The sequence below is a fragment of the Amblyomma mixtum genome, chromosome 2, assembly GCF_055824585.1.
Source record: "Amblyomma mixtum isolate Tamu chromosome 2, ASM5582458v1, whole genome shotgun sequence".
Classification (NCBI taxonomy): domain Eukaryota; kingdom Metazoa; phylum Arthropoda; class Arachnida; order Ixodida; family Ixodidae; genus Amblyomma; species Amblyomma mixtum.
In genome coordinates, this window is record NC_143013.1 from 249,103,552 (window position 1) to 249,126,868 (window position 23,317).

At 43.8% G+C, this 23,317-nt stretch overlaps 3 protein-coding genes across 3 annotated transcripts; all 3 read left to right on the top strand.

Annotated features, from left to right (window-relative positions):
* Positions 1–378: 378 nt before the first annotated feature.
* LOC149363427 (uncharacterized) lies at positions 379–5,810 on the top strand. Its single transcript, XM_089568542.1, has 3 exons — positions 379–427; positions 3,748–3,815; positions 5,445–5,810. Exons 1-3 carry the CDS (start codon positions 379–381, stop codon positions 5,808–5,810), a joined length of 483 nt encoding a protein of 160 aa, XP_089424668.1.
* Positions 5,811–13,868: 8,058 nt separating this feature from the next.
* LOC149363428 (uncharacterized) lies at positions 13,869–14,863 on the top strand. Its single transcript, XM_089568543.1, has 2 exons — positions 13,869–13,877; positions 14,474–14,863. Exons 1-2 carry the CDS (start codon positions 13,869–13,871, stop codon positions 14,861–14,863), a joined length of 399 nt encoding a protein of 132 aa, XP_089424669.1.
* Positions 14,864–18,147: 3,284 nt separating this feature from the next.
* On the top strand, positions 18,148–18,501 carry LOC149363429 (uncharacterized). The gene has a single exon (XM_089568544.1). It carries the CDS (start codon positions 18,148–18,150, stop codon positions 18,499–18,501), a length of 354 nt encoding a protein of 117 aa, XP_089424670.1.
* Positions 18,502–23,317: the final 4,816 nt, after the last annotated feature.

A 23,317-nucleotide genomic window follows, 5' to 3' on the forward strand; every position in this document is an offset into this window, starting at 1 on the left:
ATAACTTACGAGCAAGTAATGCGAAAACAATACACTTCTATTCCAACTCTATTCAGACTCTAGTACAGTTTTATTCTTCCAGAGTTATATTCCAATTTTATTGTAATTGTCGTGTGATTCTAATCTGATTTGGTCTATTCCTGTGTAGTTGGTGCGGTTGAAAGTACTAGTTCTACTACTGGTTAAGATTAAGATTACGTATTTTACCACCTCTGATGACGTGACACCGTTTCGACCAATAGCGAGAAAAAAATTTTAGGCGTTGAAAGATTCTCGTGTTCATGAGCCACCAAACGTTTTTCCAATTAAACTGTTCGTGCACTGCTGAATGCTTCTACTTTTCATGTAAACGTTCTGACTGCCTTCAGCCGATACACAATGACTGCCGTAATCACAAGGGAAGATGAGGCACAAAGCATTCTAGCTGGTGAGTTGCGTCAAAAAATACAACCACGACATCCTCTTCGGAAAATTATAAGATGGTGCTAGCAGTCTGTAAAAGCAGGTTCTACAACACAATGAAGCGGAAAATTATTCCCCCGATTGGAAAGTTCGCCACTAAATTGCAAGACCCAGAATAGATGAATATATTCAAACGACCACGTCATATGCGTGACGGCCCGTCCCAAACCTGCAGTACTCCCCATAGAGTGCAATCTGCAATAATTCACATCCTACCCAATTATCTACCTTTTCAGATGGTGATGACGTAGCACCATAACGCGACAGTCAGCTTGCCTCAGTCATGAAGGAAGCACAACTTATTCCTAAGTTATGATACTGCAGTGTTTGAAAGGGGTGTGTATTTAGTAGTGATCATTAATGTGGACAGCCCCAGAAGCATTTTCAGAAAAATTAAAGGGCACATTCTAAAGACATGCGTTCATCCTGACCTCATATCTTCTCTTCAAGGTTGTATTATATTTTGCCAAACGCTATCAAATAAGACACCAGTCGCCAGCTGTCAGCATCTTGGTGTCGGCATTTCAGCGAAACGTTATGAACATCTTCATCTTGACTTGCGAAATCGATTCTCACCACAATGTCCTTCGTGCGGCCGGCTCGCAAGCTCAGGACCATATTTCCGCAGCTCTAGCCCACCTGGAAAACATTACAGTAGAATACAACAGACTCGGGGCAGATTGTCAATCCATGCAGCTTTGTACAGCGTAGTGCGGGGTGGAGAATTGGCTTTCATTAGCCGTATTCTTGCTTTGCGGTCGGACAAAATCGAAAATCACGAAACAGTAAGTCAGACATCATTGCAAACAATGAGGCAGGATGAATATTTCATACAAAAATTAGAAACATAGGGAGATATGTTTTAAGAACGTGACAGCGGAAGCAAATACGAAGGCAGGATACGATGCATCTACACAAAAATGCTGGAGCAGAAGTAACATATACAAAAAGGCAGGAATAGGCGCAGAGTACAAGGAAGGAACACAACACCACATAACTATAGGTAACGGTTAGGTGAGTAGTTAAATGTGAATGAACGTTTGCAACTAATAGGTAGTGGTAAGTCAACAAGTACGAATATAGGAGAGCTCAGCCCCGACACTTGGCGATTTTCTGACTAGAAAGAAAGGATTGGAACGCAATGACGCACCATGAGCAGCAAACAACGGGAGATTGTTGAAGAACGGAAACCAGAACAAGCAGCATAGTGCACAGAAAAAAATCAGCTAATTCAGCTAAGGAAAAGGCAACACAGGGAAGGCAATACCTAAGTGAGCAATTATACACACAGGAAGAGGAAGGCCCTCTGGGTTGTGTTTTTCTTTGTAAGCGCTGTTGTTTCCTTCCTCATGTACCCTCTGGGCAACATGTGTACCACTCACAGCATAGAGTGCCCGGTACAGGCAGTACACAGGGTGCCAAAGTAAAAGGAAACGTTAGCGTGAAGCATGAAGAATTTTAGGGGCAAGCATAGCCTCCGTATGCCAGAGAACGCTTCGCATAAACAACATTGCAATGAAGTTTGAATTGTACCCCGAAAAAAAAAAACGCAATAACTTCCTCGCGTCTCAATGGACACCTCCAATGCGCCGTTAGGGTGGAGGGGAAGAAGGGAAAGAAAGGAGGAAAAGAAGAAGCAAAACCGTAGTGGAGCACTCCGGACTGTTTCGACTGCCTAGGGACCTTTAACGTCTCTTGTCATCGCACGTGTGTGCATCGGGTTTCGCCTCCACCGAATGCCGCACCCAGGATTTCATCCCGTGTCCCCGGGCTCGACAGCCAAATGATTCACCACTGAACCACCGCGATAGGCAATTCAGGAACGAAAACAAACAGATACGTTCACATTTCACCTGCATATTGTATCTACGCGCAATCACATCACGCCTCAGATCAAGAAAAATATAAATAAAGCAACCGCCCAAGACATCACGCATCATTGCACAATCAAGCGTAAGGTGCCTAGTGCAAATTCTCAATTACGATTTAAAATAAGTGAAGAGTAAATATTTAGCCTCCACAGCTCCAAACTCATAAATTATTCAATTACACTTCCTGCATATAATCCAAGTCAAAGATATTAAGAGTAGTTGGCCGAAATAAAACAGCATAGAAATGCAAGCCACTTTTGTCGTTATTAGTTTGCAATATACAGGGTGTCCATGCTAACTTTATCTAAGGGTTAAAAAATAACATATTTGAGATAGGCCAGGGAAACCACTTTCATGCATCTACCAACCGGCTAGCGCATCATAGGCAATTTTTTGTTTTGCAGTTAATTAACTAGCAATTAAGATAATTTTTCTAAATGCGGAAATATTGACTTTAGACAAGAAATGTGAATAGCAAAGTTGGAGAGCACGTTCAGAAACTCCCATTCCATTTATTTGCGATAAGTAAAACCTCACGTGTATCTTTTTTCCGAGCTCCAAAAAAAGCCCGTGAAATACAAAAAAAAATCACGTGACTAGCGCATTCGCGTGCGACGATTGTGCTGCTCTTAACCGTGGCTTGAGGGAATGAAATCAGCTGCTGGCAAGGCGCGACGACCTCAATGCGCCGGCAGGCCGATATGTTAACAGTGGTTGCGGCGCCCGCGAGAGCTAGTCTATAAACGTGACGGTGCAACTTGCAAGTTGCATTACCAAAAGGTGTCTATTCTGCAGGAACAGTGCCTATCTGTCAAGTTTATTCTCACTGTCTTTTTTTTTTGTATACGTTGTTTCATGTCCACCGCATATTAGCTTTAGTTATGGTCAAATGCAAGCAGAATTAGCTGTTTCCTGCTTAGTTCGAAGGCGTGATGACTTTTGCGTGCTTAAACTATAGCTTCAAAACTGGCACAAATGGCAAGCTAATGCAGCTCGTTGAACTCAGTCGCGGTTCCAGCTGTGAAAATGATATTAACAACCAGGATGGTTATAACACGCCAACCAAGCAGTGAGGCAAAATCAAACCTTTTGCCACTTTTGGATGGGTCTGTAGCATCCATCAGCTACGGTGGAAGAAAAATGCCGGTTCTGCGCTGTAGCGCACTCCTTTACGTACGGTGGTTAATATAACAGGGAACGCATATAAAACCATCCACTACTTTATGCTCGTGAACGTTGACACTATCAGGAAATTTTCGTACTAAAATAGCATTTCACAATGAAACATTTAGCAACTGCGGATATCCTACTCGCTAATTTTGCATCAAGTTCCTATAGGCGTCCCTACATACCCAATGCACTGTTCCAGCCATGAATATTTGGCTGAAACAAACTCTCTCTTTTCAACTCGCAGAGGCCGTCCATGTGACCGATGAAGATCCGCGTCGCAAGTCGCACCCCCGATGTGGAAGCCAGAAGACCGTGATAACGTTTTCGTCGAATTTATTGGCCCCTTGGTTAAAAATAAAGTATAAAATTGAACGAACACTGTGTTTTTTCTTGTTTTCTCTTTAGTATGAACGCTACGCCGTACGCCATTCTTAACTCTTTCACACCTCCGTTAATTCCGACTTTTTCTTCACTGCGCGTTTCTAGCTTGTATTGTGGACTTTTCGGTCTTCTTCTTGTTTACACGTATTTCTGTAAAAAAAATACATTATTTTTAGCAAACGCAAAACTCATTCTAACTGTTTTGGTTCGACTCGTCAGGCACTTCTTTCAATACCACGATATCGAGAAACAACTTGAGAAATACATGCATATGTATTGCTCATGTATTGCTGCGCGCGAGTAAAAAGCAGCAGAGGCAAAAAAAAGCTTTAAAAACTGCACGAATGTCTATAAAAACGCCGTCAAGTGTGCCACGCATCGGAAAAAGTATGCCGGCATTCACCCCGGCAGCATCTGACAGCCAGAGAAGCGAGATAGGTTTAAGATAGACGCCGACGCGCAGGTTCCTCCCAGCGATGCCCATAGAAGGGCAAGATAACATCTGCACGAAAAGTTCAAGGCAACAAGTATAGTGACCCCCTCTCCTGCTAAAGCAGGCATGAATAACCTCGCCGGCGATCAGGACTTCACAGTCTAGAAAGAGTGCTTACATGTGACCTGTTTCGATGTTTAAGTCGCTGCTTGCTACGTATTTTTAAACCTTTGAATATTATTTCTGTCTCTGATGAAGCGAAAACGCTGAATGAGGGAGAGAGGACTACTACACGCTGGTATCGGGCGAAAGTTGAAGCATGGGCGCCTGTTGGTCACCCGATGTTTTGAAGCCATTCGCTTTAAAAAAAAAAATAGAAAAGCAACGTGGACGACCGCAGTAAAAACATATTCTGGCGATGTTAAACACGACCGACAACATAGAATAGCTCCGCCCTTTCGCAGCATGTGGCGTACAGTGATAGCCACTGAGTGAAATCCGCGAAAAACTAAAAAAAAAGGTAGCTTCCCTCTCTCCTGCCCATGCATATAAAAGGAGCGCCAATACCACTGCACAGCTATCCTTTTTCTAAGCACCTGCGAGCTTCGAAAAGTCAAGTCAATCATGATCGCCGTGAGTACCACCACTATGCTTCATTCTCGCCGACATGAAATGCATGGCTCAAGTGCATAAGAAAGGTGTTAAATGTGCCCGGGAATTTGTGACGCATTCATGCTTAGTACTGTAAACAGTTTTATATTTTCCTGCCCACTCATGTCGCTTGCGGCTTCCCTAAGTAACCTATCTAAACGCACACAGGTTGATGTCGCTAATCAACTTACTTGCTTACTAAATTACTTGCTTGCTTACTTACCTACTCACTTACTGACTTACTTACTACTTACATTTACATCTACTTTAAAAAAATCTATTCACTGCGCAAATAATAGCACTGCTTGCCGCATCTCCTATCGACTTTCAACGCGCTTAACCGCATATGTTTCCATTTAATTTATCTTGAACACTGAGTAAACTTGGCACATAAAACTGCAATAAATGTCGGCCTCTTAATAACCTCACATGTTTATATTTTTTTGCTAACTGATGCCTAATTAATATTTCATAAGCGGCTGATTTGGTGTCATTCAACACCGATCCTTCAGGTCCTGTGCCTGTTTGCTCTTCTGGGCAACGCCCTCGCCGTGTACGTTCCCACGTACGGCGTTCCGGTGGCCGGCTACCCCACCGTGCACACTGTCTCGGCGGTGCACGCCACCCCCGTTGCCACCGCCGTCCACGGAGTGGTGCCGGTGAAGCCCACCGTGCACAACGTGGCTACCCCGTTCGGCTACCGCACTACTGGCGTCAGCTACAGCCACCGGGTCGACGCCCATCCTGTGCGTGTCCGCTACGTGTACGGCCTCAGCCCGTACGGCCTCAACTACGGCTACGGATTGGGCGCCTTCGGATACCCCGTCCTGAAGAAGTGGTAAGAGTCAAGAAGCCACGCGCATTTCGCTTGTATTTTTTCAGCCCATGTTTTACAAATGTGCAGGAACCACTCTTTTATGGTCTGAACTTACGAGGAAACGTCAAGGTTATTATTTCTCGTTGTGCCTTCGAATAACTCCATGAAGAAATCTTGACACCACTTAGCCCAGCTCTCTCCGGATTATGGGTCCCCATACAAACCCGTCCCATTTCCTCTATACGCCCTCAAAAAAGTATTGCTATTCCTGATAACCACTACCGTAAATACCGATTTGTGTACTTATATCTGCCCTTACCTTCGCAGAACGGTGGCCTACTGACAAAACAACGATGCCCAAGCCTTCGAGAATGCCTATCACGGACGACGGTACTTCAGTACGATGCAGTTTTTGATGATGCGCTTCGTTCGTCTCAATGGAGATGACAAATAAAAACCAGAAAGCCAAACCGAAGTTTTTTGTTCTTCAGATTACAGCGGCGCGCGTGCTATTGCGAAAATCACTTCCAGACATTATACACTCCTCTGATGTAAAGATGCGACTGCGAATGCTGCACAGCCTCTACCCCCGCTCTCAATGGCTGCACACATTCCCAAGCGGCATGGCTTCAAGACCGCGGACTTCACATTCTTCTGAGTGCATTTTTATCCATCCACATTCTCCTAGAGGCCCACAACTATCTGTATAATATTCTCATGGGCCAGCAAAATAGCGCGGCAGTTTCTTTTATGACATACTACGACTACATATCGCGCTAACGGTGTCGCGCATGCGCCAAGTCCAAAGCAAACGGTATCTCAGCTCGTTCAGTCCTGCTGGTTCTGAGGGCCGCTGGTGAGAACCTTTAGATGCTGTGGAAGCTTAAATAAACATCTCGGATACCTACATAACCTGGCCAAAATATACACGTTGATGAAAATTAAGCTTACAGATTCCTTAAAGTTCAGCACTGAGATGAACGTGAAGTCTACCTCTGAACGTAAGTCATGAGACCAGGAGGACATAATAAAATGAAATAATAATTGTTCCCGTCAGACTCCTAATTAACTAAAGTGTATCGTCAATGAATTTTCAACAACTATGGCTAGCGCAGGTGTTTGTATTGAAAACGTAGAGGTTGTCGCATTTCTAGACGACTCCACTTGTACAAGTTCCAGAGATCGCATTCCGGTCGCTTTCTGAGTTATCTGCCCCCAAAGTTTCCACTGATTTCGCGTAACTAAACATGCATGGTGGTGGCAGTCGAATACAACTGCCTCTTAGTTTCTAATATAAACATGCCCGCTTGCTGCAGTCAATAAAAATTCATTAAACGATTTTTATTAATTGGGTGTTTGATTGAAACAATTAGCATCTCGCTTTGTGTTCCCTTCACCTCAAAACTTAAGTTCAGAGTTGGTTTTCACGTACCTTTTAGTGCCTAATTTTAAAAAATCTGCAAACTTCAATTTCGGTCACCCTATATTTTATTCGATGACGTGGAACTTTATATTTGCAATACATGCACGTGTAATGACTTACAACACACTTCGTACTATGCATGCTAGCGTAGCGACTCAAAATTAATAAATAAGAATGCCGAGGAAAGGCCTTTCCAGCTAAGTTTCATAAAGCAGCAAGAGTTTAAAAATGGCATCTCCCAATACTGCACAGAAATTATACTACATTTTGCTACATTTGCTTGCACCGAAGTGAAAGCTACACTTGGCGCCTGCCAATCCGCCATCACTCGATCAAAACGGTTCGCACAAAATGAAAGTCGTGTGTTTTCTATTTCGATGCTTTGGGTATCGACAATGGCACGACAGCCCAAGGGCATACTAGCGCTTGAGAGGAGTCATGAAATACAACCACAATTTGCTGATCGACAAATAATAACATGGTGCAGCCGCCGCGGTGGCTCAGCGGTTATGGTGCTCGGCTGCTGACCCAAAAGACGCGGGTTCGATCCCGGCCGCGGCGGCTAGAATTTCTTTGGAGGAGAAATTCTAGAGGCCCGTGTACTGTGCGATGTCAGTGCACGTTAAAGAACCCCAGGTGGTCGAAATTTCCGGAGCCCTTCACTACGGCGTCCCTCATAGCCTTAGTCGCTTTGGGACGTTAAACCCCATAAACCAAACCAAACCTAACATGGTGCTAGCAGTCTGTGCAAGCACAACATAACACAGAGTAAAATTGAAATCATTTCCATAATTTCCAAGTGCTACAGCGAATTGAGGGAAACAGAACGAAAGAATAGTCGTATATTCACACGGTCACTTCTCTTGTAGAATGGACACCAGCATCTAATCCACAACACATAACACCCTCCACGCAGTAACGATGCTCTGACCGAAGATGCCAGCAACTTCTTTTCCGACTAATTTCCATCCAGACTGAGCTGAGAAAAGACGTGAGCTTGCCCTGGTTCACCGTCAAGAACTGTTCCCACCAAGGGCTTCAATTTAGCTACCAAGCTACCAAGCTCGAGTTGCCGAAAAAAGAAAAAGGTAACTATCATAATTTCATCCACACTTACTTTTAAGTTATCCCTCCATAGTGGTTGACCCTCTGGATACTTGCGACAATGCGGCTAAAAGGTGCATGATTTATTTGGCTTTAACTGCAATTATGCACGTACCCAAGTATAAAGCACAAAGAACGCTTATTTCCTTTCAAGCCAGCAGAACAAAGTGCACGAGCGAACAAGAGCGAGGTGGCGGTTTTCTTCCCAATTTAAATATTTGGCGTGTGTGGCAATCAGCTCCCATTTAACGTGAACAAAAAGCAGGCAGCGACTGAAAATAATGACGAACACACGAACACATCACAAGTAAAGCCCAAAAAAATGAAAGGGTTTTGGATGCTTTTTTAGGTGCCGTCTTGAACGGCATTAGAACCATGAACCTGTTCTCCCAATTCCGAACGCGTCCTGATTTTTGAATGCATCATCTGCGTCTTGCTTTCCAGCGCATTTTGTCCGTCCAGTGTCATTTGATATCAGCTATTGCTTTCACCAAGCTGAATGTGAAGAATTACACGCTGAAACAAAGAGCGCAATTTTCTTATTTACATCGACATAAACGAAAGGGTTGCTCCCCGATAACGGCGCCGGCTTTTTCTCGATAAACAGACCTAAAACTACCCAGATGAACTAAAGAAATAATTGAGCAGATAAACAACTGAGGAAACTAATATATACAATAAATTAAACAGAAAATCATAAAGCTGTCTGAAAAAAAATTTTGGCTAGAAAAAGCAACTAGCAAAAATTGAAGATCAGCAGACCTAACTATGAGCGATAAACAACAAAGTAAGCGCCGGTGAAAAATGTGGAAAGCCTCGCAAGGTACTGTGATTGTACCCATTCATATACCAGCATAAAGAATAATGAGGTAGCACCGTTATGCGGTACCGTAGATATGTCTCAGACACGATGACAGCACAGCTTCATAACTTATTCTGCAGCAGGATGTGATTATGTGTGAAAGAAATGTGTACTTAGGAGGGAACAATGATGTGGCAGGCACCAGAAACATTCACAGTGCAATACAAGAAACATGGATTTGTCCAGAGCCTATATTAGCTCAAGACTTAAGACGCGGCAAAAAAAAGAATACCCACAATGGTAAATATTTTTAGTTTTTCCACTGATTTTTCAGAACTCTTGAGTCTTCACCTGTCTCGTAACGAGAAATTATAGCGAAATTTTGGAAAAGGCTTTATGTGTGGTCGTCGAAAACTGAGTGAAGCGTGCTTGTCATGGTCTCTGCTCAATGCGAATTCCGCAGGTTTCGTACGAGGGAGCGCCACCACCTTAGCATCAACTTAAACAGGAGAGATCAGAAGATCAGCTCTTTTATTAGTTGCAATGCCCAAGTATTCAGACCAACAATAAAAGCATACGAGCCGGCTGCAAACGAGAAAGGCAAGAGAATAAACCTTAAGGTTGATTTTTTCAGCTTTTACCTTTCCGCGATCGCTGTCCCCTTCGGGACATCGTAAAAAGAAACGAAGTATAATATGATTCCTTTTTTGCGCATGAATCGTGAGACGTTGAGGAGTACAATAAAGCTCTCGGCTTTTCTATGTACACATGCAACTTATTTCGAGAGTTATTTTCCTAGGAAATGTATTCATGCAAAAATGTATGTTAAATTAACTTCCACTTTCATAACTGCTGCCCATCTCAAAAAAGAACCAATACCTTTATCGCATAGAACGGGGCTTTGAATACATGAATAAGAAACTCGTGCTCTTTCTCTTTGCTTATTTCATGCCCCGGAAAAGACTTTTGCGAGCGTGGTATTTTTAATTACTGAGTCGCTATATTAGCTACCTTAGAACAAAATGCAATTCTCAAAAGAAGCGTGAGAATTTGGATATGTCTATCAAGTTTCGTTACTTTTTATGCATAACTTAGGAAAATAATCTTGCCAACAGCGATAAAACCAGACACCAGTCGCCGCCTAACACAATCCTCTTCTGGGCACTTGAGCCGAACGTTATGAACATCTGTTTTGTTGAGATTCACTGGTCACTGACCATGGTCAAACAAAAAACAAAAATGACGTTGTTTTGAACAAGGGAGCCGTAGCGCTCCCGAAACGTCATTTTTGTTTTTTGTTTCACCATGGTCAGTGACCAGTGAATCTCATCAAGCCATGATTCCTGACCAGACGGTATGCCGTCCAACCCTTGACTACGTTATGAACATCTTCATCTGCCTGACCGGACACATAGTTTCGACTGTCTGAGCGACCAGTTCCGAGCAGAAAGTGTTTTGCGCGGCCGGCTGTGAGTCACAAACTAAGGACCGAAGTTATGCGGCACAAGTCAACCAGAAAACCATAGCAGGGCAATGAAATACAACTTCAAGATTAAAGAACAGTACTCTCTGAGCCTGCCGAAGCGGCCAGTGCCTAATAGCAGGGCACATTTTCAATCGGTACAACACCTGGACAAGAAGGCGGGATGCACAAAATGTGGCTGATTTGTCGCTTTCTCTCTCATCGCCGAGATACAATCGAGACTCAGAAAATACTCTGAAAGATACCATTGCATACAATGAGCAAGGAGGAATATAACATGCTAAGCCAGAAACATTTAGAAATGTAGTGTGAAAACGCCACATCAATGAAAAATACGGTGGCTAGACATGGCGCCAATGCGCAAGAACGCATAAAGTGAAGTAACACATAAAAAAGCAGGAAAAAACACAAAAGTACAAGGAAAGAGTTCGGCACCGCAAAATGAGCAGTAATGGTTAGGGGAGTAACTATATGTGACTTAAAACTTGCCCGCGCGGAACCTAGACATACAGGAAGGAGGATTCCCGCCTTTTGACACTGATCTGGGCTAATAGTGATGACAGCAGTTACTGATGAAAGTTTTGGGTGTTTGTATGCGTGGCGATGTAGCTGTGCTGAGGTCACGGATCGGAGCCAAAATTCTTGAAAGCAGTATATAGGTGTCGCTAAGCTGGAGAAATTCCCGACAGAATAATTGCGCGGCTAACCTCTACAGTAGCTAACAACTCAACTCTACTAGAGACGCAAGCGGAAGTAATAAGGTAAGTGGGCAGTTAAGAATACAGGAGGGCTGAATCAAGTAGCTTAGCGTTTTCCCTGCTTGAAAAAAAGGGGGTAGTACAGGTACAATTACGAGCCAAATGCGGTGAACAACTCGGGGGTATTTCAAAACGATAATCGGGACAACCAGCACAGTGCAAAGCATGAAGTTTATGAAGTCAGGAGTGGAAAAGACGACACAGCGAATGGAATAACTACACGGGAGTGAGCAATTAAACACTCAGTCTAAACAACACACGTACCGCTCACGCATAGAGAGCCTGGCACGATCAGTACACTGGTTGCCAGGGTAGAAGGAGGCGCTATCACAGATGTTTTCGGATTGTGTACAACCTCCGCATGCGACTAAACACTTTACAAAAAGAACATAAAATACAATTCTACCTGAACAAAACAAAGACGCAATAACTGCCTCTCTTCTCGATGAACTCCTCAAGAGAGCATGCAGAAAAAAGGCTGGAATGAAAGAAGGAGGGGAAAAAAAAAGTGCCGTAGTGGAGGCGTCCCGGTTAATTTCGGCCAACTGAAGAACCTAAAAGTGCACTGATATCGCACAGCACGAGAGCACCTTTAGTGGTTGGCCTCCAGCGAAACGCGGCTGTCGCGGTCCGGATTTCACCTTACGTTCTAAGGCTCGGCCAGCGCAACACGTCAGCCCTGAGCAAATGTGATCGGAAATTTAGGCGAACCAACGAATGAATCATATAGCACCTCATACTGTACGCACACACAATTACATCATATCGCATCACACAGTGACAAAAAATAACAAAGCAGCGGCCTAAGACATCGCCCAATATTACACGAAGAAGCGCGTGGTATTTTCAGATAACTACTAATTACAATTTAAAATACATGAAGATTTGGGAATTAGCTTTCCCGCCGGAACAGCCAAGATTTTATTCTTAATTGCGCTTTCTTCACAGAATCTAGGCCAAAGATATTAGGAGCATTAAGAGATCACTGTCCGCGTTCTTTGCGCAGTTCTGAGATATTTTAGTTGTAGTTGGCACAAAATATATTAGAACAGGAATGCACGGCATCCGTTTCCGTCGTTCGTGGGTATTATCTGCTGGCAGATGCGTAGTGCTGCACTCGGCTTCTTATCTAAAGTTTTAGTCTGAATTATCCTGAAGACGGGGAAAGAGTCGTTCGTTAGAATAATGAGACAAAATTGACCTTGGCAGTTGTCCTTTTTATAATGTTATCTGCTTTCACATATCCAGGGTTATGTAATGCATTTTCAGAAAAGCGGTATAGAATTTTCTTCACAAAATATATCCTTGGATAGCATTTGGGAACTGTAAATATATATACCATACCAAATTACAGACTCCCCAAGAGTTCCAGCATATTGTGACGGATTTTCGCAGGATCGCTGAATTTCTTTTATTCAACCGCACTGAGAGGAGTAGTCTTATTCTATTAACGAAATAATCAATGTGTGTTTTCGCCAAGCCAAGTGCTCATGTAATGCAGCAGCATAACGAGAAAGATAAACGATATGGAAGCATAAAACATGAACGTGCTTCCAGATGAAGCCTCTTTTGAAGCTGTGGATGTAAAAGCAAATTTTCGTAGTGAATATGCTTAACACGCGACCTGGCAAGGTGGTAGTCATTAGTGACAGCGTGCTATTACACCGACATCTCGGCTCGGAGGGCAACAAAAGCATGCAGTAAGAAGACCGACTAAATCCAACAACCAATGCTGTTAAAGTTTAAAGGGTAACGTTTCGAAGCACTAGAGTTCAAGGCTACAAAACGTGTTGCGTCCTCCTCTAGATAAAAGGAGGATGAGATCGAATGGAGAGTGTCTGCGCTGTTTAATCCCCTGATTTCGATCTGAATATTTTGTAGAGCTTGCCTCCAAGTCTTGACTGCACGTAGAATAGCTCGAACCAAATTTACTGCCGTTTAGACTAGAGTAGTCAGAGGTGACAGGCACGAAGAACGGAGAGCGAAGAAAAATTTGCGACCTCTTATTTTTTAGCCCAGTTCATGGCCTTCAGTAGACAGTACCACTGGCTAAAGACAAGTTTAACGTGGTCCTACTATCAAAATCCAATAAAACCCGACTGACACCACTTGAAAAGCCACAAGAAAACACATCTCTTATTTTCCAACCCAGGACACGGGTTTGATTACAGAGGATTAGTTGCTGCAGACGTAAGTTTAATGCGGCCCTACTACCAAAAATCCAATAAAACCTCACTGCCTCCACTTGATAAGCCACAAGAAGAAAACACATTAAATATTTTTTCACCCAGTTCAAGGCTTTCAGTGCTCAGGACCAGTTACTACAGACGCAAGTTTCACGTGGTCCTACAAACAAGATCCAATAAAACCTCACTGACACCACTTGATAAGCCATAAGAAGAAAATAAACCAGGCCTGCGGTTCTGCTGACGAGGGTATAAAAGAGGATCGAACAGCGCTTTCCAAGTACCATTTCTTCGAGCTATTCTCAGCCGCTAGAAGTCAAATCAGCCATGATTGCTGTAAGTAACAAAATATTTTGCTCTTAGCAACTCATCGACAAGAGTGTTTATAGTCATTTCATTATAAATAAACAGCTTTATGCTGAAGGAGCCATCCAGGCTATGACACGTCATAACACATGCCTTCCAAGTTCGTCTCCTTTGTAGATCTGTATTCAAAACTTGACGTTTTTTTTTATCCAGTGTGCTCTACTATATTTCTTTTAAGATGAAAGCCCTAGGAATCGTGTATTTATGCCACATTGGCTAGCCATCACGAGGTTATTCACCCTGCCAAGGGTAAGAAAATAATTGTCATGTAAAGATTGTTTCTATGAATATTCAACGCATAAGTGTTAACTGACTTATTGCCTAGGTTACAGTACATATTTTATTATTAGCACAGACAATGTACAATGTCTTTCAAAGTCGTAGCGTACACCGTCAACCACAGGCAGTTCTGGGACCTTAGCTTTTATACAGCTTGCACATTGAGCTTATAATTAATTGTTTTCCTGTCCTGTACCGTTCATTTCGTTAATCATGTCATCACATGGCAGGCAAATCTCGTTTTGACCACTTTATAAACAACCAACATATCGCAATGTACCTTACAGGTCCTGTGCCTCTTCGCTCTGCTGGGCAACGCCCTGGCCGTGTACGTGCCTACGTACGGCGTGCCAGTGGGCGGCTACCCCACAGTGCCGGTGGCCGGCTACCCCACAGTGCCGGTGGCGGGCTACCCAACCGTTCCCGCTGTCTCGACGGTGCACGCCACCCCCGTGGCAGCCGCTGTGACCGGTGTCCACGGCGTGGTGCCTGTGAAGCCCACCGTGCACAACGTGGCTACCCCCTACGGCTACCGCACCACGGGCGTCAGCTACAGCCACCGAGTCGAACCTCAGCCCTTGCGCGTCCGCTACACCTATGGCCTCACCCCGTACGGCCTCAACTACGGCTACGGACTGGACGCTTATGGATACGCCCCCGTCCTCAAGAAGTGGTAAGAGCAGCAAAACTGTGCTGGGTGAACGTGTGTAAATTGCAATGGCGAGCGCGCCAATGAAGTCAGAAGCTGCGAAGAAAATATTCAGTAAATGTAACGGTGGAAAGAAAGGCTTGTTCGGCAACTGTCCTGGTGCTCGCAAGGATCATAAACGCAAAAGTGCAATTTGAAAGGCGAACGTAGATTGGGAAAAAGATTTGCATTAAAGAAAAGGAGTATATTCTGCGGGAGTGGTGCCAAATGGCTGTACGTATAAGTTTATTTCTAACAGTTTCTTTTTGCTGCACTTGTTGTTTCATCACCACCGGACGCTAGGATTAGTTTAGGACCAAACGCAGGCGGCATTGTTTCTTTTATGTTCAGATAGTAGGCATGATGACTTTTTTGTCCTTAAAGCATAGTTTTAAAACTTACTGAGAAGTGCTAAGCGAATGTAGCTCGTCAAACTACAGTATCTGCTCTGAAAGTTACAAGTATAAAGGGGATCGTTATATAAGACCAACCAAGCAGCGACGTAAAATCAAATTATGTTTGCTGCTTTTGTAGGGGCCGTAGCATTCATGGCCTACGGTGGAAGAAATGTGCCTACTATGCCATGTAGCACACTTCTTTACGTACGGTTATCAAGATCTCAGCATGCATACAACGACAATTCAAGCTCATGAATGATGGTCATGGCAGTACATTTTTTTTAATAACAGAAAGTTGATGAACGAAATATTTAGAACCTGTTAATATCCTAGTCGTTAATGCTAGCTTCAAATTTCCTTAGGTTTCTCTACATTAGCAATATAGTGTTCCAGCTATGAATGTCTCGCTAAAAAAAAACGTCTTTTCTTCACTTTCAGAGACTGCGCAAGTGACTGAAGACGAACCTTCTCCGAAGTAGTCGCCACAATACCGTGATAACGCCTTCGTTGACTTGTTTGGATGTTTGGCTGAAAATAAAGCAAAAATCTGAGGAAAAACTGCGTTTTTTCTTGCTTTCGCCTGAGCATATGTTTACGCTGCGCTCCGCGATATTCTTCAACGTTGTATTCATTTGTTCGAGCTACATTTCTTCGCATTTCGCTTTTCATGCTTATGTCGCGAACTTTTCTCTTCACTTTTTGTTTTGTTTCACTGTAACAAAATGAAACCATTTTTAGTAAACTCAAAATTGATTCTAAATGTTTTGGTGCGACTTGTCAGGCACTTCATTCAAACCTGCAGTACCAAGAAACAATATGCACATGACATGCAAGGGCACTGTGCACAAGAAAGAGAAGTAGCATCAGCGAAGGGAGTGTCAACAACTCCTCCAATGTCTATAAAACCGCCGTGAGTGGGGCACGTGTCAGAGCAAGTGTGCCGACATCGACCCCAGCGGCATCCTAAATCCGGAGAGGGGAGATATGGCAGCAAGATAGGCGAGGACGCGCAGGTTCCGCCGAGCAATGACCCGACAAGCTCACGATAACATCTGCAGGGAAAGTTCAAGGCAACAAGTAGAGTAACTCCCTGCCCTTACAAAGAAGGAAGAAATAATCTCGTCGGCGAGGGTTTTGATGTCTTGAGAGATTCTATGCATGTTACCTGTTTAGGTCCTTAAGTTGCTATTTGCTAAGTACTTTTACCACTTTTAATATTATTCCTGTTTCCGAGAATTCGAAACACGCTGAATGAGGGAGAGAGGCCGAGTACACATTGATACCGGCGCGAAAGTTGAAGCATCGGTTTCCACTGGCCACCAGAGATTTTGAAGCCATTCGCTTAAATAAAGAAGGAAAAGGCTACGCTTACACCCGTAGCAAAAACACATCCTCGCCATGTGAAACAGGACCGGCAACAAGCATAGCTCCGCCTTTTCATAGCACGTGGCGTAGAGTGACAACCACAGAGTGAAGTGAGAGAAAAACTGAAAAAAAAAAATTCCATCTCGCCTGTCCGCGCGTATAAAAGGATACCGAAAATCACTGCACAGCCACCGTTTCTTCGAGCACCCACAAGCTTCGGAAAACAAACTCAACCATGATCGCCGTGAGTACCACCACTCTGTTTCATTCTCGTCGACATGAAATTCAAGGGTTATGTACATAATAACGGAGCGAAATCTTCTAGTGCATTTATGAAGCGTTCATGCTTTGTGCTCTAAACAGTTTTTTTTTTTTTTCGTGTCCGCTCCCCTCTTTTGTAATCCAATGAAATGAGGCATTCAACCAGCCACAGATCAACTAACTCCAGGCTTTCCCGCAATGCAACTTGCATGTATAAACCTGCTACTGAAAGTAAATTCCCTTGCTGTTCATAGAATATATGTATACTTGACATACATATTTTCTGGGTTTCCATCAATTTTTCATATACGTTACCGCCTCATATGAGCCAGTATTTCACGAGCAACTTGACCGATTCCCAAAGGACTTCTTATACTGCTCCCACAGAACTGCTCTTCACAACTCTTTTTCATTTTCACTTTGCAAATTCATTTACTGCTCAAATATTACCCCTGCTGGCTGCATCTTCTACCGCCTCTCAACGTACTGAAGTTGTTCACCCTCGGCTTTAGTTTGGGGCCTCCAATGCTTATGCCATTTCTGCGTGCACTTAAATATATGTTCAATAGTGAAGAAAATTTGCACATAAAACTCCAGTAAACGAATTTCTTTTTTTTTTATACCGAGTCTTAAATATCACTTTAAAAGCAGCTGATTTGGCGCTACGAAATTACGTTGAATTCCTTGATAAACAGAGAGAGAGAGAGATTTTTGAACATGCCTAGATAAAGTCACGTAGCACCTGTCATCATGAAAAAAAAATTTATACTCTCTTATGAAATGAACGGCGGCGCCACACGGACACTAACAAGAGAGGGGACACCACATGCGCACACTGTCCCCTCTCTTGTTAGTGTCCGTGTTGCGCCGCCGTTCATTTCATCATGCACCAACTCGCCCCTCAGGCCATTCTTCTGAAATACTCTCTTATGTTAACCTCACCCCTTATGTAATAGCCCCGCCACGGTGGCTCAGTGGTTACGGCGCTCGACTGCTGACCCGAAAGACGCGGGTTAGATCCCGTCCGCGGCGGCCGGATTTCGATGGAGGCAAAATTCTGGGGGCCCCTGTGCTGTGCGATGTCAGTGCACGTTAAAGAACCCCAGGTAGTCGAAATTTCCGGAGCCCTTCACTACGGCGTCCTCATAGCCTGAGTTGCCTTGGCAAGTTAAACCCCATAAACCAAACCAAACCAACCAAAACAAAAGGGGGGGGGGGGGGGTGTTGAAGTAAATAAAAATGAAATTAAATGAAACTCCTGCAGGTCCTGTGCCTGTTCGCTCTTCTGGGCAACGCCCTCGCCGTGTACGTTCCCACGTACGGCGTTCCGGTGGCCGGCTACCCCACCGTGCACACTGTCTCGACGGTGCACACCGCCCCCGTAGCCGCCGCCGTCACTGCCGTCCACGGTGTGGTGCCTGTGAAGCCCACCGTGCACAACGTGGCTACTCCCTTCGGCTACCGCACCACGGGCGTGAGCTACAGCCACCGGGTCGACGCCCACCCCGTGCGAGTCCGTTACGTGTACGGCCTCAGCCCATACGGCCTCAACTACGGCTACGGATTGGGCGCCTTCGGATACCCCGTCTTGAAAAAGTGGTAAGATGCGAGAATTCATCTCAATTTTGCCTAGATTCTCCAATCCCGAGTTTATATATATGCAAAAATCAGTAAAGAGATAGGCAAGCCTGAAATACCTTCCGCCGAACAATAAAAGTCTTCCAGTGTACCGAGTGTTTCCGAAGAGTTAAACCAATCGTAATGGCCATACGTCTCTGTGCCTCACGTTCACCGTCTTGACAGCTTCAGAATTCAGTGTCATATAAGCTTGCTACATGCTTGCACGGCATTTCACAAAGCGACAAGCGCTTCTCGTCGGAAAGCATGCCGTGCGCCTTTTGTTTTGTTGAGGCAGTATAGAAATAGCCACGGCCCGACGTTCACTTCGCAGACAACTTCTTTTTTGCTCAAGCTGCCCAGACTGAGGATAGATTCGTGTACTTTGACATCTGTTACCACAGTCCGGATCTAATTCGGTGTGAATTCAATGCAATTGTTAATTGTATAACACGGCTTAATGATCATGTTAGTGAATGCAGGCCCGATTTTTAATTACAATCCGATATCATGGGAGTCTCGTGAGGAAGCTTAGTCAGAGTTATCAAAGCACCAGAAGGATTTCAAAATTCCTGCTGCAAGTCATTTCAGTTCTGGTACGTAGGCGCACATTTCTTTTCTGAGTGAGAGTTTCTTCAAAGTGCAGGCAAAAGCAATGTTGCAATTAATGTGCGAAAAGTAAATGGATGGTGCGGCCTCGTCCAATTTTTGCGAGCATGCTCTGTGCCGCCAGTAGTTGCAGCAGGTAGAGCAGTGGTATAGTAAGCTACAGCCGTTAGCAACAAGGCATCGCCTTCAAGGTAAAATCATTATTGCGCATATGCGCCGCCGAATCTGCCAGCATATTTTGACATAAGCACTGCTGAAACCTTATACGCTGGTTCTTTGGCTATTTGTATGACCGCGGAAAAAAAAAATAATGACACCACAAAGCCCAGCTCCATCTATATCATAGGAAACCGTATAGACCCGTACCATTTTTCTATTTATGCCTTTAAAAACAACTATTCCTCCTAACTGTTACCCTTTTCAGCAACTGTTTGCCAATATGTACCTGTCCTTACTTTTGCAGAACGCCGGCCTGCTGAAGGAAGAATGACGCCCAAGCCCTCCAGAACGAATAGCACTGACGACGATACTTCAAGACGCTGCTGTTTTTGATGATGCACTTCTTTCGTCTTCTCGGAGGCGATGAATAAAACCTGCAAAGCCAAAATGTAGTTATTTCTCTTGAGATCACAGCGACGAGATTGAGATCACAGCGACGAGATGAAGAAGCAACTGCGAAAGCTACACTGCCCTCCCCGTGTGCTTTATGAAGGCAACCATTCCCAAGCGAAATGGCCTCCAGACCACAGACGGCACGTTCCCGAGAGTGTGTACTCCTCAGCCTGACGTAGTTCTAATGGCCCTGAATTTTTAGTATAATTTTCGTATGTGCTATCAAAAGGAAGCGAGTTTTTTCACCTAGCACACTACTAGGCGATAACGCGGTTACGGTGCCGCGCATGCGGTCAGTGCTAAGCAAGTGGTAACTCATCTCGTTCGTTGCGGGGTCTCATCGTGGGTGCTAGGACGCTGTCGAAGCTCACTGAAACAGTTCCGAGCCATGCGCAGCGGGACTAAAATATATTATATTCGTTGATATGGGAAGAAGTCTACGCAGAATATGCACGTATTCACATCACTTGTTGTACTAAGTATGCTACGTGTGACGATATGTAACCTTTTAAACATTATATTAAGAAATAAGGATATCAAGGGAAGGCCTTTCCAAGCTCGGTCCTAAAAAGCAGCGAGATTTTTAAAATGGCAGCTGACAGGATTGGTAATTTTCTTGATTCATATTGCAGCGAAGAAGCACAAACACACGTAGAAGGGACACACAAAAAACACGGACGAACGCTGCTTTTGCGTGTTCCTTCTACGTGTGTTTGTGCTTCTTCGCTGCAATATGAACCAAGAATGTTACCAACTTGCCCAAAAACGTGTTTTACTCAGGATTGGTAATTATACTGTATTTTGAAATTTTCATGCACCGAAATAAAACTACCCTTGGTGCCAACAGATCCACCTTCCCACAATCAAAACTGTTCGCACAATATGAAAGGACCGAGATTTTGTGTCAACGCTTTGGGTATCCTCAGGCGAGATATCATGACAGCCGTAGTCACAAGAGCAGGCCGGTCACAAAATATACAGGGCGCGAGATGCGTAAAAAATTGAACTAATATTTTCTGCTCGGCAATTTATAATATGGTGCTAGCAGCCTGTTCCAGCAGATTATAATACATGTGAAGTTGAAATCATTACCAAGATTGCAAAGAGTGCCTGCAGATTGATAGGCACAAAAATGGTGGTTGGTTATCTCCCCATAATACTTGCGACAATGCGGTGAAATTTTGCGAAATATCTTTCCGGGTTTTGTTAATAATTAAGTGCCAAGTTTAACTTTTAAAAAGGCATATTCTCTTGAGACAAGCACAACAAGATGCAGAAGTCACTGTGAGGGGGTGATTATCTTCGCATTTGAAATGTTTGCCTCAGGATGAAGTCAATGCTTATTTAACACAGACAAAAACGCAAACGAGAGCCAAAACAACAAAACTCGGAGCCTTCTCAAGTGGGAACACGTGAATACTCCAGGAATATAAACAACGAAGTATAAGGGTGTCATATTCCTTATTAAATACCGTCTTCAACTCCAGTTGAAACAAATACATGTGCGGCAGTTTCTGAGCATTCCCGGTATCTACATGCTAACGTACCTCTTATTTCTTAGAGTGTTTTATTCCATATCAGTTAATCGCCCCCTATTACTTGCACCAACATTAATTCGAAGTGTACGAAGCTAATATCACGTAGCATTTTCATTTATTTATATGGGTATACAGTAAATAGTCCTCCCCGGTGATTGCGCCAGCTCTTCTTGGTAAACTAGCCGAGAAATGCCCAGGTTAGCTCGATGTATAGCGCGAATATTTATGTGAAGATATAAACAAATAAGCCAAACCAAGGGATATGGTAAATTAAACTCGATTGTATAAAACTTTCGCATTAAAACTAAACATTTGTAGGAAACAGCAAGCCAGAAATTTGGGCGAGTTGGTACGTATTCATGATATTGTTCACAGCGCAACAATAACGGGAAAAAAACGAAAGACGGAAGAGTAACACAAACAAGCGCTGACTATCAACTAGTTTTTATTGAAGAACAAAAGGGGTATATATAGAAACACTTATCAAGCACACAGACGTTTTCTGGAAGGCACGTGGGAGTTCAGATACTTCAACTCCCTCTCGGATAAGGCAATCGAAGGGCTGCTGATACATATACTGCCCATTGCAGGTACTGCCAGTGCGAGCATATGAAAGCTCATGCTCAAAGGAGGGCAAGAGGTGACCCCCTTGCACAGTCTACGTTTGTATGCAAGGAATGCAAATGCGTACCGGATTATAGGAACACGCGCATCCTGTTCCGACACGGCGATAAGGTCACACGAGAGATAATGGAGGCCTTTTATATTCATCAGAAAGGCAGTCTATGTATCAACAGCCCTTCGATTGCCTTATCCGAGAGGGAGTTGAGGTATCTGAACTCCCACGTGCCTTCCAGAAAACGTCTGTGTGCTTGATAAGTGTTTCTATATATACCCCTTTTGTTCTTCAATAAAAACTAGTTGATAGTCAGCGCTTGTTTCTGTTACTCTTCCGTCTTTCGTTTTTTTCCCGTTCTTGTTGCGCTGTGAACAATATCATGAATTGTAGGGAACAGAACAAGCAATAACTGAAGATCAGCAACTCTCACCACAAGACTGAACGCGGCGAGGCAGAGAAAAATAAGGAAAGCTACGTAGGTGCCGTGATTCTACCCAATTGTCTACCAACATGGATGGCAATGAAGTAGCACCGTTATCGGACAGCGCCGGTATGTCTCATACACGAATACAGCACAGCTCATTGCTTAGTTAATACTCTGCAGTGTGTTGGGGGGAGGTGTATTTATAGTAGTGACCAATAATGTGGCAGGCCTGAGAAACGTTTTCAGTGGAACTAAAAGGCACATTCTGAAGACATACATTGGTCCCGAGCCCATATTTCTTCAAAACTCAAACGTCATTTGTCAACTGCGTTCAAATCAAACACCAGTCACCGCTTAATATCATCTTTTTCTCGGCAATAGAGCCTAAGTCTATGTAGAACTTCACCTGCCTTACCGCACACATACGTTAGGCTATTTGCGCGACCAATTCTCTCTAGAATGTGCTTTGCGTGGCCGGCTGCAAGTCGCAAACTATGACAATAGTTCTGCACCTTAAGCCCACATGATAAATATAATGGCACAAAACAATGCACTTTTATACATCTCAAAATAGAGCACTATGTGAGCCCACTGAAGCGTCGAGCGCTTGTGGAAGGGGCACGTGCACATTTTCATTAGATGCAAATGCTGACATCGATGGCATGGGTGCAGAAGTGCGACTAATATGCTGGTTTTCCTTCAATGCTCTGATGGAACCTAAAATCAAAAAACAGTCAGAAAGACACTGATGCAAACGATGATCCAGGAGGAATATGCCCTACAAAAGCCGAAACATGGGGGAAGTAGGCATGACTACACGACAACAGAAGAAAATTTGGAAACTGCATATGACGCAAATGCACAAGAACATAGAAACGAAAGTAAGAAAAGTAAAGAAACTAGAAAGTAAACAAAGAAAAGGTGCAGAAGTACAAGGAAAGAGCTCAACACCACAAAATGACCGCTGCCACTCAGAAGAGTCGCTAAACGGGAAATAAAA

Excerpts from the sequence above, each read along its gene's own strand:
- LOC149363427 (XM_089568542.1), top strand. The coding sequence starts at position 379 with ATGACTGCCGTAATCACAAGGGAAGATGAGGCACAAAGCATTCTAGCT. Across the intron at positions 428-3,747 it reads GGCACAAAGCATTCTAGCTG|AGGCCGTCCATGTGACCGAT; the intron begins GTGAGTTGCGTC and ends TTCAACTCGCAG. Across the intron at positions 3,816-5,444 it reads GATGTGGAAGCCAGAAGACC|CGGCTGATTTGGTGTCATTC; the intron begins GTGATAACGTTT and ends ATATTTCATAAG.
- LOC149363429 (XM_089568544.1), top strand. The coding sequence starts at position 18,148 with ATGAAACTCCTGCAGGTCCTGTGCCTGTTCGCTCTTCTGGGCAACGCC.